Here is a 16,027-nt window from a genome sequence, read left to right on the forward strand (position 1 = left end):
CTTTGTAGACCAGGCTGGCCTTGAACTCACAGAGATCTGCCAGCCTCTGCTTCCCAAGTGCTGGGATTAAAAGCGTGTGCCACCACGCCCAGCTTTTTTTTTATTAATACTTGTATATATGTCAGTGTGAGTGTAGGACGGACAGTTGTTAGCTGCCATGTGGGTGCTGGGATTCGAACCTGGGTCTTCTGCAAGAACAACCAGTGTTCTTAACTGCTGAGCTATCTTTCCAGCCCCAGAGGTAATTATTTTTAACAGCTATTTTTCATCTACTCAAACATTGCTGTCTTTGGTGATGGAGGTAAGCTGGCAAAGTATTTTAACATTCAGACCATATAGCAACCTGACCAGTTCATTACCAGATGCACATTTAGGATAAACACATACTTAACATTAAGTATTATTTATTTTTCAAATTTAAAAGTTTTCAAAATACGTATATACAAGATAAATAAAACAAACTATATGTAGAATCACTGTATAGCAGAATACATAAATATACAGTTTTTTATAAGGATACAAAAATTCTAATGTCATCAAATACAAAGAAAACATTCAAGAAAGGTAAGCAAATGAGACTACCTTGTCAAGGAATGCATTAACTAAGAGGGACCAGGACAAACCCTCTCAACACCAGGGTGAAATTTCTTTTCAATGCTTCCCAAGGGCTTGGCCTTCCTTTTCTGTGTCGAGTTACAGACCTCAGAGTCACTGACCTCTGATGAACTGTCTAGCATCTCTTCTTCATCAGCCTACAAAGAAAATAGAACATTCATACAAATGAGTGGAGAAAAACGAAACTCTTTAATACTATTTCCAGATAGTTCTTTATGGTAAGATTTTATGCATATATTTCCTTCAAAAGTATTTTCTTCAGTTTTTTATATATTTTAATTATTTTTTTCACTTAAAACTTACCAACTCAAAAAGCTAGGTATGGTGATGCATGCCTATTAATACCAGTACTCAAGAGGCTGAGGCAGGAGGACTACCAAGAGTTACAGGCTAGCCTGGGCTACATAGTTAAATTCAAGTCAACCAGAGCTACAAAGAAAGACCCTGTCTGAAAAACCAATTAATCAACCACTCAACCAACCAACCAAACATTATCAATTTTAAGAAGATTCTCTTTTTCTCTAAGTGGTCTCATAGTAGTATAAAAATTTTCCTTCCTACCCCTACCTTCTTTCTACTTCTATAACTAGTCCTTGGCTAGCAGTTCCTTCTCAATATTAAAAAAGATAACTCAGAAAAAAAACAAATCTGGGTCACCTTCACATTCCTCTATCCCTGCTACCCACAAGAATGTAAAAATATTAAGCAGATGCTGCCTGCCCTCTAGTGTTGCCAACAGATGACAATTGTTAGGAAAAAGGTCAACTGTTAGTTGAGCAACTAAGCTAGTTTGCTGAATAATTATTAGACAGTAACAACAGGAGAAAACACTCAAATAGTCCTTCTAGAATATAGTACAAATTTAGTAAATTTAATAAATGTTAGACATCTACTCTTTTTTTTTTTTTTTTTTTTTTTTTGAGACAGGGTCTCCCTGTAGCCCCACCTAGCCTGGAACTCACTTTATAGTGATTAAAGGCATGTACCACAATGCTCAGTTTCATCCAATATATTTTGATCATATTCACTAACCCCCCACTCCTCCCCCTAACAAGTCCCAGTTCCATCCCCCACTTTCTCTCAACTGAGAGTAGGCCAGGCATGATGGAGCAAATCTTTAATTTCAGGACTCTGGAGGCAGAAGCAGGCAGATCTCTATGAGTCTGAGGCCAGCTTGGTCTACATGGCAAGTTCCAGGCCAGCCAAGGTTACATAGTAAGACCTTGTCTCAAACAAACAAACAAACAAACATCAAGTCCAATTTGTGCTGCCCATAACTCATGGTGTGGGGCCCTCCACTGGAGGATGTACCAGGAGCCACGCTCTAAAGAAAACTGCATCTCCATCCCCAGGAGCCATCAACTGTCAATACTTCCTCAGTTCAGGCTGGAAGCTTGAGCATCTCCCCTTCCACAAGCATATACTGTTAATGAATTGATAATATTGGCAAAAATCATACCTTTTGTTTCTGTCTTGCATGCTTCTCTGTCCACTGTCTGGCATTCTTGAGAAAAGCTGTTTTATTATATTTAAATTCTGAGGACTGAAATGAAATCAGAGTTAACAAAGAAAGTGATTTACAGTGATAAGCGTCAGCTGCTACAGTATTAGGGGTACAGGTAAAATAGGTTACATGCTACAGAAGAAATTGGGATACTTACAATGTCAGCCATCAGTGGGTCATCAGGGTTGGGCTCTGCCATGAGCAGCTGAATAGAGGTCAATATAGTAGCAATGTTGAGGGATGGTCTCCAAGCACCCTATACACAGATGAGCAATTTCTTTTGTATTAGAACGAGACACTGAGCCAGGCACGGTGGTATGTGCCTGTAATTCCAGCACTGAGGAGGTAGAGACAGGATTCAAGGCCATCCTTGGCTACATAGGAAGTTTGAAGCCAGATTGGGCTATGCGAAACTCTATCTCAAATAAAACAGAAAGAATGTGACACTGTACAGAATCCAAGGATTTCTTATTTGCTTGTTTAAGACAGGGTTTCATGTAGTCCAGGCTGGCCTCCAACATGCTACGTAGTTGAGGATGACCTGGAATTCCTAATCCTCCTGCCTCCCCTGTTCCAAGTACTGAGATTACAAGTGTGAACCACCAAGTAGGGGCCCAGACCTTAGACTGCCTGAGAGTACCTGGATCCAGCGTCCTCATGGTGCTAAGAAATAGAAGCAACATAAGTGTCTCTCAACTGACAAGTGAATAATGACAGTGTGGTACAGTTACACAATGGAGTTCTACTCAGTGGTAAAAGAAAGATGAAATATTGAAATTTGCAGGTAAATGGATAGATCTGGAAACTGTTAAACCAAGTGAAGTAACATGGGCTCAGAAAAACAAATGACATATGTTCGCCTCATTTGTGGATCCTAGCACCATGTATATATCCTGATGTAACTGTAGGTACCACAAAAATTTAAAGTAACCAGGAAGGTAAAGGGAAAGAGAGAGCCTGAGAAAGAAGAACAGTAGGAGGCAGGTGTTACTAAGGGAGAAATGTGTAAAATGGGGGTATTTAAATGGGGTTGGGGAGGGAATGCTATATAAGGAACTATGGGGATAAAGGGGAAGAAGGAGCTCAAGAGAGATGGGACCATAGCAGACAGAAATTATCAAGGGAGAAATGGGGAAAATGGGAATACTTTAAATGGAGGGAGGGTTAGACAAGGAGAGAGGAGAGATAAATAATACCTAGCTAGTATAAAAAACCAGAGAGAATTAGCTGGGTGTGGTAGCACATGCCTTTAATCACAGCACTCAGGAGGCACTCAGGCAGATCTCTGTAAGTTCAAGGCCAGACTGGTCTACATAGTGAGTTCCAAGTCAGTTGGGGCCACGAGGAGATCCTGTCTCAAAAACAACAAAACCCATAAAAAAAACCCAGAGGTAATTGTATTAGTTCAAAAACTTATTGAAAAATTACACATACAATCTCTCTACATGAATCCATGTGTATAACTGAATGCTACATAACAAGAAATAGTGTCAGACAAGAGAAACCTTCCTTTGAGTTTTTGGCCAGCGTAGTCCAAGAGACTCCCAAAATTATATAGGCTATTGCCATAGTCCTTGATTGCCTCTCAGAACTTGAAGAACCTATTGCTGAAGATGTATCTTGGACATAGGATTTGAAGCAATAGAGCTGAACTGAGCTGGAAGCCACCTCCCCTGAAGGCTAGCTCTCATAGCTTTGGAGAGCACTATGCAAGCTGGTAAGGGAGAACCTCAATTGATGGTCTAACCTCAGCTTCAAGGCCTAAAAACCGTATCAATGATTAGCATAGCAAACAACACATTGGTGCAGTAGTGGCACTTTTAACTTGGGGGTAATCAACAGCTACCTAACTGGACTTAAAGCCCACTAATGGGAGGAAACTCATGTGTGGTATTATAAACCTAGCCAAAAAACATAGCTGGAGAGGTCATAGATCTTAGAAAAAAACCCAAGGCTGTCACATCCCTAGACAAATCTAATTTTTTACAATCTGCTAAATATGGATCCTTAAATTTAGAGTCAAGTATCCCGGTCACCACCCATCAAAGAAGTTTCTTTTTCAACAGAGATTATTACAGAGTTCCACAACTAGCCACACAGAGAGATTGTCTGCGAATTACCCAATGCCTAAGTGGCACATCTATGATACAATCTCTACACTTAAGGCTCATGAACATAGAACAATGGATGACAAGAACACTAATACATCTTTCAAATCTCATCAATGAAGCTCCCTCATGCAATATAGATGGCCAGGAACACAAAAGGTCACAAATGGCCAAAACGTAGAGAATAAGAATCTACAGAGTGTGGGTCCTATGTTAAAATCCACCCACCCAGGGCTCAGGGACCATTTCAGAACAGGGGGCGGAAAGACTGTAAAGAGCCAGGGAGGAGGTGCATTACCATACTCAAATAGTTGTATAGGCACCTGGGGACCTTCTCATAGGAATCTACAGCAATGGTATCAGCAAGCACAAGATCCATGAAAACTCAAGCAGACAAAAAACAAGCACAGAACTGTAGAAATGAACAGCAGGCCCCAATCTTAGTTGAAGAATTATTGGCAGCTGACTACTGCTAGGTGAGGAAGAGCTGATCTTCTTAAAGGGAAGGACTCTAGGTAGGCTGACTAGACCTCAGTGGATGAACTTACACTGAGGGACATCTGGGGACACTAACTTGACATGATAGACCTTAACACAAGTGACAAAATGTATGAATCCCAATTGGGGAGGGGTTATGGGAGGGAACCAATGGAGAAGAGGGTATAAAGATGATTAAGATGTTCTGTATGGAATACACAAAAAGTCAATAAAAATTTAAAAACAAAAAACAAGTGTGAGCCACCATGCCCAGTTAGCTTAAGTTTTACAGACAAAACAGAAAGCCAGTCTTTTTCTTTAACCCCCACTCACTTTTGGTGGCAATTTGAGAACATCTAGACAAATCCTTCCACCAGAATCAATATTTGGATGATAGATTGGAGTCAGAAATCTGATCTGTGGAGGTTCAAATGGATACCTGTGAACAGATAAGAAACTGGAAATTATTTTAATATTGCTTTGTACTATGTTTAAAATACATTCTTGGTCACTGATATATAAAATAACGATGCTATTAGAAAAATATCAGAGCTAGGCATGGTTGCGCACGCCTTTAGTCCCAGCACTTGGGAGGCAGAGGCAGGTGGATCTCTGTGAGTTCAAGGCCAGCCTGGTCTACATAGTGAGTTCCAGGACAGCTGGGGCTACAGGGAGACCCTGTCTCAAAAAGACAGAAAAAAAAAAAATCAGAAAGGCAGCATTTGGGAGGCAAACCTTTCCAAATTTACCAATAATCAAAGAGCTGAAGTACTGAAAACACTAATATACCCAACCACCTGGATTCAAGCTACTTCATCTTCTAAATACTTCTAAGCACCTCCTAAGAGTAAGGACATTGTCCTACTGCAATACTATTATGTCAATGAAAAGTTTAGACTAATAATTTCCCAGTTATTATTTATTATTCAAATTTCCTTAATTGTCTCCAAATATTTTTACAACTGTATTTTTCCCAAAAGGATTAGTTGGTTATGTGTATCTTTAGTGACACGAAAACCTTGGAAAGTTACCTGTTCATTTTCAGAATTGATGTGTGACATGATTATTAAGCTCATTCAAGGCTTTAACAAGTTTACACAGGATCTGACCTGGTAAATAAATGTCTGTTTCAATAATTAAGACTCATTTCATCCCTTCCTCATTCTGCATAAAACCATAGCTACAACTTATCTGATTAGAGCCTTAAAGGAGACTTGAAAAGAGGGGGCTTTAAACAACAAAATGGAAAGTCAAGGGCTGGTATCAGGAAAGAATGGGGACTTGATGGTTAATGGGTATGAAGTTAGTTTGGGAAGGTGAAAAAATTCTGCAGGTAATATAGTGATAGCCGCAAAACAACAACGTGAAGTGTACACTCAAAATGGTTAAAATAGTCCATTTTTTTGTTATATAAAATATACATGTTTACTAGGGTGAGGTATGCTAGTACATACTTTCAATCCTAGCACTGGGGAGGTAGAGGCAGGAGGATCTTGTGAGTTCCAGGCTAGTCAGCCTGGTCTACATAGCAAGTTCCACAGTGAAACCTTGTTCTAGTTTGCCTTCAATTGTTGTGACAAAACACTCTGACCAAAATACCAACTTGGGGAAGAAAGGGTTTATTCAGCTTTTATCTCCTGGGTCACAGTTAATCACTGAGGAAGCCCAAGGTAGGAACTCAGGGTAGGAACCTGGAGGCAGGAGCTGAAGCACAGGCCATGGAGGAACACTGTTTACTGGCTGGCTCTCCTGGCCCATGCTTAGCCTGCTTTCTTACACAACACAGGCCCACCTTCCCAGGGGTGGCACCACCCACAGTGGGCCGGGCTCTCCATATCATTCAATAATTAAAAAGATGCTCCCACAGACATGGTCACAGGCCAGTCCAATTGAGGCTTCCTCTACCCAGATGTGTCAGGGGTTGGCAAGATAGTTGAGCAGTTACAAGAACTTCCTGCTCTTTCAGAGAACCCAAGCTTGCTTCCCAAAATCCAAGTGAGGCAGCTTACAACCTGTAATTCCAGGTCTAAGATGCCCTCTTCTGCTCTCTGCATGTTCCAGCACACATACGGAATTTACTTACACAAACACACACACATACACGTAAGATAAATTTTTTAAAAATCTTAAAATATATATATTTACCACAATTTTTTGCGGGGAGGGGGGATGCTCAGTTTCAATGTAGTCTATTGGTTTGTAGAAGGAAACAACTCTAGAGAGATAAAATAACTTACCTCATTAAGTCATGGTAAGGCTAGGATTAAAACACAGGTTCTTAACTGCTACATTTAATGCTCTTACTACTATTTCTTCTGTTTTCCAGCTGTGCTTTACTTTAGGCTGAAAATCTAATTCATACTAACCTCTCAGGAATGATAACTTCCAGATTGAAAACACCCTTCTCATAAGGTGTGTTCACTCCACCTAATATTTCTTGAGAAAAGGAAGGAAGGAAAAAAAAGTTAAAAGGGAATCAGATGACTTGAATTACCAAGAGCTGGGGATACAGCTCAGTTAGTAGAATGCTTGCCTAGTGTTCATGAAGCCCTGAGTTCAATCCCCACCACCCCATAAGCTAACATGGTAGCAAAAGCTCAAATTCTAGAACTCTGGAGGTAGAGGCAGGAGGATCAGAAATTCATGGTGATTCTTGGCTATATAGCATATTCCAGGCCATCGTAGGTTATATCAGACTCTGTCTCAAAACAGCCTTGTCAAATGAACCTAATAAGGTTTATAATAGAGAAATTAGGTGCAGGAGTTGGAGAGATGGCTCAGTGGTTAAGAGCTCTTATTGCTCTTGCAGAGGACCAGAGTTCCTTGCACCCATTTCGAGTGATTTATGATTACCAGGAGACCTGATGCCCTCATCTAGCCTCCACAGGCAACTTCACCCATGTACACACACACAAACACAGAAATAAAATCTGGGGAAAAAAAAAAAAACCTAGGTCTAGGACAATAATTTTCTTACAGCTTTAAACAAGTCTTTATGTAATGTTTAATGTATTATTAATGTAGTAATACTGATACACTAAAAAAACTGTGTCAAACAAAAGATATGTAGATCTAAAAGGATATAAAGATCTAAAACAGAAGCTACAAAATGCAACCTACAAGGCCAAATATAACCTATAATTTTGTTTGTTTTGACTTCAGCGTTCCTAGTCATTTGTTTCCTGTCTGCCCATCTGGCCTAAACACTATTTCAAAACTAATACACAAATATGTTTTCGTTCTTTCTTTTAAAAATTTTTAAATTACATTTATTTGTGCATGTGGCTTTGTGTGTGTGTGTATATGTACACCATGGCATGTGTGTGGAGGTCAGAGGATAACAACAGAAGTTGTGTTTTCCTTCTACCATGTGGGTCCCAGGGACCAAATTTAGGTCATCAGGCTTGGCAGCAAGTGCCTCAGTAGTCTGAGTCTTCTTGCAGTCCACTCTCTAATTCACTTTTTTTTTGAAACAGGGTCTCATTCTGCAGCTGGGCTGGCCTCCACTTGTAGCAATCTTCTTGCCTTGGCCTTCAGAGTCCTGGGATCATAGGCATGTGCCACTAGTGCCCCGTTTCTAAATCTCAATTATAAATAAAAGGTAGAGGAGGTCAAAAAACAGGAAATGTGAGGCAAACCTTATGAATAAAAACAAACTAAGGTAGAAAGATGACCTTACTACTCCCAATTTTAGAATACATAAATGTTTGAATTCCAGCACAATCTGCAGTAGTGTTATGATCATCACCACAGGCATGTGTGATACCTACGAGCTCGCAAGTCATCCACTTGGTCCTTTTCCTGCCAGCATGTGATGCCTGGGGGAGGTTCTATGGCTAACATGTGCAGTTCTTTCTTCAGACGTGAAGCTCTCTGCATGATCCCCAAGTAAAAGGATCACAAACAGGTCACCACTCCACACTATGGGCTGGTTGGGAATATACTGGAAAAGAAGAGACGCAACCATGAAATAGCTACAATGACTAGAATTGTAAGCACAGCATAAATTTAGGGAAGAACAGATTATTATTCTCTGTTGTGACAAAGAGAATCTGACTTTTTTCCATTTCCTTATGAACAGTGGTCTACTCATACAAAAAAAATTTTTAAGTAAAAAAAAAAAGTTTAAAATTAATGCCTGCTTCCATCAATAAATGATAAAGTCATGAGGTAGAGCCTGGGTCTGATTCTGCTCAAAACTGTATCCTCGGCATGCTTGGACAGTAAGGGACTTTGCAGACAGTAGCTGTGTGAGGACGTCTACACATGCTTTGTGAATGCAAGAACAATACAGTCAATATTTGGAGACACTTACTGTTTAAGTGTCTGGTGCTCTCCCCATGTATTATGGTTCAATGTCTTCCTAATTCTTCAGGGAACTCATCCCATCAATTAACCCATCTCACTCTATATTTCCAATCTTTCCGCCTTTGTCATCAACATCCAAATACAAAGTCTCTAACACCCACAAACATATCTACTCAACACCCTTTACAACTTTAGTAACAACCCAAAAGATATTAGTATTTCGATATATAATTATAATTTCACAATTTGTAGCTTATTTTGCCACTTTATTAACAGTATCATTTGATGAACACATCTTTCCTTTTTTTTCTTGTAGTGCTGGGGATTGAACCAAGGGCCTTGTACATAAGCAGTATCATCAACCTTTTAAAAAACTTTTTAAAATTTGAGGTCTTCCTTAGCTGCCCCAGCTGGCCCTGAGCTCTCTCCAAGCAGTCCTTAACTTGTGAACTTCCTACCTCAGCCTACCCATGCTGGGATCATAGGCCTTTGTCACCAGGTTCAGCTAGTGAATATATTCTTAAAGTCAGTCTATTTAAAATCTTTTCCATACCCTCAAATTTAAAGATATTTTCCTACATAGTCTTTAAGTTTTCAAAAAGTCTAATTTTGTTCTTTATACTTAAATCTTTAAGTTAATAAGAACTGATTTTTGTGCACAGTGAGAGGTAGGGGTCCTATTTTAATTTTTTGCCCTCAAATAAACAACCAAATGTCCTAGCAGCACTAAGAAAAATAAACAACTCCACCCTTCCCCTAATAGTACCATAAACTTCCAAACATGTGTGATCTGTTTTGAGAATTGAATTTGTTCCATTCATTATCTGGAGCATTTTAAATCAATACTCCAAAGTTACTAGTTTACTTATTTCTATTATTTATTTAAGTTGATTCCACTTCAGGGGCTGGGGATGTAACTCAGAGGTAGAACGCTTGCCTAGCATGAGCCAGACCCTGGGTTTGATTCCTAACACCATCAAAGGTATTGGGGGGGAGGGGGGGAGTAGCCAAAGAAGACAGTTGTAAAGTCAATAGTTTCCAGCTTTTCTGATGCATAACTTGGTGAATAAAAGTTGTATATATTATGCTGGGCATATGGATGGTGTATATCTATAATCTCAGCACCTGGGAGGAAAGTCACCTGAGGAAAGTCAGGAACAGAAGGTCATCCTTGGCTATGTAGATTGAGGCTAGTGTAGCTATATGAGACACTGCCTTAAATAAAACAAAGGTATTTTCCAGCCAGCTGTGGTGGGTCACACCTTGTTCTAATTAGCTTTCTACTACTGTGATAAAACACTGGCTAAAGCCAGGTGTGGTGGCACACACCTTCAGTCCCAGCACTGGGAGGCAGAGGCAGGCAGATCTCTGAGTTCAAGGCTAGCCTGGTCTATATAGTGAGTTCCAGGCCAGCCGCAGCTACAGGGAGACTCTGTGTCAAAAACCACTGACTAAAATCAACCTGGGGGAAGAAAGGGTTAATTTGGCTTACAGGTCCCAGGCCCAATCAGTTCATCATCAAGGGAAGTCAGGGCAAGAACTCAGCAGGAACGTAGAGGCAGAAACTAAGCACAAACCATGGAGGACTGTTGCTTACTGGCTTGCGCCCCTGGCCTGCTTTTCTAGACAATTCAGGGTCACCTGCCCAGAGGTGGCAATATCCATAGTGGGGCTGAGCCCTCCCACATCAACCAGCAATCAAGAAAACATCTCACAGACATGTCTACAGGCCAATCCTAAAGGAAACTCCCTAATTGAGGTTTCCTCTTCCTAGGTATGTCAAGCTGACAACTGAAGCTATTCAGCACACACCTGTAATTCCAGCATTAAGCAGGTTAAGATAGAAAAAAATGCTGTGAGTCTGGAGCCGTCCAAAATCCAGTGTATTAGTTCTTTTCTCCTTGCTGTAAGAAAAACAACTTAAGGGTTTCTTTTGGCTCACAGATTGAAGACGCTGTCCATCAGAAAGGGGAAGGTATTGCTGAAGGCACATGAGATGGCTAGTCACACTGCATCTGCATCCAGTCAGGAAGCAGAGAGAGAGGTGAAAGCTGGTGTTCAGCTCACTTTTGCCTTTTTATTAAGCCTGGGACTTGTGACCATGGATCCTTATTTAAGGTGGGTCTTCCATCTCAATTAAACCAATCTAGAAACTTCCTTACAGACATGCCCAGATGTTCTGTTTTCTGGATGATTCTAGATCCTATCACCAAGTTGACAATATTACCTATCACACCCTGACTCAAAATAAATCCCACTATTTTCTATTTCTTACTAGTATACACAAATATAATTGATCTTAACCAAAATCTTAATGCTGAAGTTGAATCTATTTGAGGTTAAGAAAGAAGGATGAGATTTCTAATAGCCAATAATATCCAAAACCGATTTCCTGTCTTTTGCTTTGGAGGTAGCTTCCAGGAATATGCCGAATAGCGGAGTCCATATTTGGTATTCTTGTCTGATTCCCAACCTTAAAGGGAAAGCTTTCAACACTAAGTTTAACATAATCTTCTTTCTGATTTTGTCCTTATCAGGTATCAAAGTCATGTAAGCCTCCTAAAATGAGTTAGGGAGTGCTGTCACTTTTTTACATATGGATAGTTGGAGTTGCTCGGTACTTAATGTTGTTTGGCAAAACTTCATCTTGTCTTGGTATTAACATTTTGAGAAAATTTAATTTAAACCCATTTTTTTTTCTGTCTTTTTGAAACAGGGTCTCCCTGTAGCCACAGCTGTCTTGGAACTCACTAGTTTCACTCTCACAGAGATCCACCTGCCTCAGCTCCTGAGTGCTAGGACTAAAGGCGTCTGCTACCACACCAGGCTTAAACTTAATTCTTAAAAATGTTAAAAGCATCCTTCAAGTTTTCCATTTTGTTTTCTGTCACGTTAGCAAGACCCTCTCTCTAAATCTGTGGTTGTATTTCCACTTTCATCTCTAACACTGTTATTTACACTACCTTTTCTCCTTTAAAAATATTTTTCCTCGGGGCTGGAGAGACGGCTAAGTGGTTAAGAGCACTGACTACTCTTGCAAAGGACCCGGATTCAATTCCCAGCACCCACATGGCAGCTGTGCACCGTCCTTAACCCCAGTTCCAGGGGAATCCGAAGCCCTCTTCTGACCTCGATGGCATTGCACAACACGGGTATACTCACTTACATGCAGGCAATACACTCATACACAAAAAATAAAAATAATAATGGTGTGGTGGCGCATTACTTTAATCCCAGCACTTGGGAGAGAGAGGCAGACGGATCTCTGTGAGTTCAAGGCCAGCCTGGTCTACATAGTGAGTTCCAGGACAGCTGGGGCTACAGGGAGACCTTGTCTCAAAAAGACCAAAAAATAAAATATTAAAAAAATATATTTTTCCTGCCGGACATGTGGCACATACCTTTAATCCCAGCACCCCAGAGGCAGAGGCAGGAGGATTTCTGTGAGTTCAAGGCCAGCCTGGTCTACATAGTGAGTTCCAGGTCAGCTGGGGCTATAAGGAAACCCTGTCTCAAAAAGATCAAAAAAATTCTTTTCCTTTGTTCAATTTTTATTAATCTTGTTTTTAAATTAATTTGTAAGACAGAGTCTATGTAGCCCTGGCTGCCTGGCTGGCATATGTAAAATGCTTTGTAGACCAGGTTGTCCTTGAACTCAAGAGAGCTGCTTGCCTATGCCTCTGAAGTACTGGAATTAAAGGTATAGGCCACCATGCCTGGCTAAAAATGATTTCTTTAAAAATTTTAAGCTGGACGTGGTAGCACATGCCTTTAATTTCAACACTTGAGAGGCAGAGGCAGGTGGATCTCTGTGAGTTCGAGGCCAGCTTGGTCTATATAATAAGTTCTAGGCCAGCTGGAGCTACAGGGAGACCCTGTCTCAAAAAAAAAAAAAAAAAGGAAAAATTTAAATTAAGGGCTGGAGAGATGACTCAGTGGTTAAGAAAGTGTACTCCTCTTGCACAGAACCCGAGTTTGAGTCCCAGCAACCACTTCAGGTAGTGTATAACTGCCTGTAACTCCAGCTCCAGGGGTCTGATGCTCCAGGCTTCCTTGGGCACCTGCACTCACATAAAACATACCCACACATAAACACGCAAAAGCACGGGACTGAAGAGATGGCTAAGCGGTTAAGAGGATCTCTTACCTCTTGCAGAGGACCCAGTTTTGATTCCCAGCACCCATAAGGTGGCTAACAACGGTCTAAACTCCAGTTCCAGGGTGCTTTCTTCTGACCTCCTCAGGCACTGCATGACATGTGTGTACTTACACACCATGCAGGCAACACACTCATACACATAAAATAACAAAATATTTAAAAATCATGCAAAAGCACACATAATTAAAAATAACACAAATTTGAAATTTTTTAAATAAAAAAAGGGAGAAGTATGGTGCGCCCCCATAATTAGTACGCTCTTTGGTCTTTTTGAGACAAGGTCTCCCTGTAGCCCCAACTGGCCTAGAACTTACTATGTAGGCCAGGCTGGCCTTAACTCACAGAGATCCATCTAGGCCTCTGCCTCCCAAGTGCTGGGATTACCATGCCCAGCTTATTTAGCACACTTTTACAGAAATACTTAAATATCTATAAGAATAATTTAATATTAAATACAATCAATTATACTAAAGCAAACTTCCTCACTTCTTTTGTGTTGTGTTGGTGTGCACTAGCACTGAACCCATGGCTTCTGGCATAGTAAACACTTAACTATCCCTGAGCTCACACCCAACAGTCACACTTTTACATCCCTCATCTCTTACAGCAAGTCATATCACTAGATAACTTTATCTTTTAGAAACTGTGTGCGTGCGTGTGGTGTAGGCACACGTGTGTGCAGGTGCTCATGTCTAAGCACGTGGCGGTCAAGAGGAAGATGACAGGTGTCCTACTTGATCACTCCGTGCCTTATCTCCTTGAAACAGAATCTCACTGTACCTGAAGCTAAGCTGGCCACCAGCAAACTCCTGCAATCTCACTGTCTCTGCCCACCACAGTGCTGAGCTCACAGGCTGGCAGGTAACCACACTTTTTAATGTGGGAGCTGGGGATTCAAACTCAGGTTCTGCTGATTGCAGAGATGACACCCTCCATTTACAACTTTCTTCCTAAGTCTATACTGAGAACCAATTACAATAAAACATCTATCCACAAGTATAAACTGTATATAAAATGAAAACACAGTGGAAAGGCATGGTAATGAGATTAGAATAGAAAGAAAAAATAAGGCAATTCCTCTCAAAGTCACCAGATTTATGTTTACACAAACTGGTTTATAGGAAGTCCTCGGCTTAAAAGCCATCCATTACTGTGTACTTTCTGAATGTTCAGGTTCGTTACAGAGGCAGGGTTTGGTGGCACAGGCTTGGAACTTCCATACAGGAAGAGCTCAGAAGATGGCCAGTTCCAAGCCAACCTGGGCTACCCAGTGAGACCTGTCTCAAAAAGCAAAGCAAAGCAAAACAAAACAACCCTCCCGCAAAAGTTCCTTACGATCTAGCCCCCAACTTGCCAACTTGTGTTTTAGTTTTACCCTCTTTCCCCGTAACTATTCCCCACAAACATAAGCTTCTGCTGCACGGACCAGAAGTCTAAATGGTTAAATCCATTATCAAATGACAACTTCTTCCTTCCCTACGGTAGTCCCAGTCCTCTAGAGCTTACAACTGTCATGGGAGCTCTTTCTCATCAATTTGCAGTCTGCGTAATTAATCACTGATAGCTTGTCTTCAATTAAATGTGCGGATTCCTGAGTGCAGGTCCTAGTCCAAGGGTTTTTAATGTTTTTATGATCCCAGTGCTGAGGTAAATCAACGAACTAAACCTGGGTACTGGCCGGACGTTGAAGGTGAGCACTGCGCACTCTCGGCGCACCGCTGCGGACCGGCTGCGGACCGGCTGACGGAAGGTTGAGGGAAGCTCCGTTCGACGACCACTTTCCTGACTAGACGCGCCCGCGCTCCTTCCCCAGACTCACGGTGGCTTCGGAGAACGTTCTCAAGAGGACCCGCACCAACTCCCCAGCTCGGGGCTCGGTTCACCAGCGCCCGCCAGCCGAATACCCGCGCAGCCTGCCGGGACGGTGGGCGTGGCTTCATGCCCCCCACTCCCCCAAGCCCGCTCAGGGCTGTAATTGGTCCGCAGTCGTCCCGGGAGAGGAGTGCACCTGCCTATTGGCCAGCGCTCGGAGCTCTTGTCCGCAATATTCAAACTGGCCCGCGCGCCCTGAAGCACCCAAAGCAGGTCGCTCACTTTAAGGGGTAGTTCTCAGGCCTTGCCCGCATAGTTAGCTGAGAGCTGGGAAGGAGCTGGAAGTCATTTTAAGGGAGAGGAAACGAAAGCAATCTGGAGAAGAGGCTACAGAATAGCGACCTTTGAGACAGGGTCTTGCTCTGAGACCTGCTTAACATGGAACTTGCTGTTGTAGCTCAGGCTAGCCTTGAACTCACAGCACTCTTGCCTCAGCTTCGTAAGTGCTGGAATCATAGACCGTTACAATGTTTCTCCAGCCCTTTTTTTTTTTTTTTTTAATACTTTGTTTAAAACCAATAGATGAAAGTTTTTTAGCTAGGCGTGGTGGTGTACACCTATAAGCCCAGCACGCAGGAGACAGGACAAGAGAATCTAGAGTTTGAGATCAGCTTGGGCTACATAGGGAGGTCTCCCAAATTAAAAAAAAAAAAAAAGTTAAAATTTAGCTGGCTAAAGCATTCAATTAGAACTGTGAAGAATAAAATTAAAGCAGATAGAGTGGGTGTCTTCATCATTGAAAACGTTCATGCAGGGTTAGGCAACGTTAGGAGTAATGCAAAAGAATCCTTGCACAAGACAGAAACCAAGAATAAATGACTACCCTCCCACCTCCTTCACTGTGACTTTTAAGCTATCCTCCGACTCTAGAAATGTGGTATTTTCTGAACGAGAGACTTATAGCTAAGTCAGCCTTGACTTCTCAAAGCTGCCTGTGCCAAAGATGAATACTTGTAAGACAAAGATAGCTCAGACCTGAGACAA

General features: G+C 41.5%; 1 protein-coding gene across 2 annotated transcripts; it reads right to left on the reverse strand.

Moving 5' to 3' along the window:
• Positions 1-387: 387 nt before the first annotated feature.
• Positions 388-15,106, reverse strand: Ube2t (ubiquitin conjugating enzyme E2 T). Of its 2 annotated transcripts, none has more exons than XM_017797433.2 (7): positions 14,991-15,106; positions 8,475-8,647; positions 7,071-7,140; positions 5,038-5,143; positions 2,277-2,375; positions 2,075-2,158; positions 388-752 (listed from the first exon to the last, which is right to left on the reverse strand). In XM_017797433.2, the coding sequence occupies exons 2-7, from the start codon at positions 8,581-8,583 to the stop codon at positions 603-605; spliced, it is 618 nt and encodes a 205-aa protein (XP_017652922.1). In that variant the 5' UTR covers positions 8,584-8,647; positions 14,991-15,106; the 3' UTR covers positions 388-602. The 2 variants fall into 2 exon arrangements, with proteins under 2 accessions (XP_017652922.1, XP_008828540.1); XM_008830318.3 differs by having other exon boundaries at positions 14,838-15,084.
• Between the last annotated feature and the right edge of the window lie 921 nt (positions 15,107-16,027).

This window comes from Nannospalax galili, unplaced genomic scaffold (genome assembly GCF_000622305.1).
Source record: "Nannospalax galili isolate Female #2095 unplaced genomic scaffold, S.galili_v1.0 scaffold113, whole genome shotgun sequence".
NCBI lineage: Eukaryota > Metazoa > Chordata > Mammalia > Rodentia > Spalacidae > Nannospalax > Nannospalax galili.

Coding starts and splice junctions, on each gene's coding strand:
- Ube2t (XM_017797433.2), bottom strand. CDS start 8,583: ATGCAGAGAGCTTCACGTCTGAAGAAAGAACTGCACATGTTAGCCATA. Junction 2,376..5,037: donor TTCTCAAATTGCCACCAAAA/GTGAGTGGGGGT, acceptor ATCTGTGTATAG/GGTGCTTGGAGACCATCCCT. Junction 753..2,074: donor ATGCAAGACAGAAACAAAAG/GTATGATTTTTG, acceptor TTTTCTTTGTAG/GCTGATGAAGAAGAGATGCT.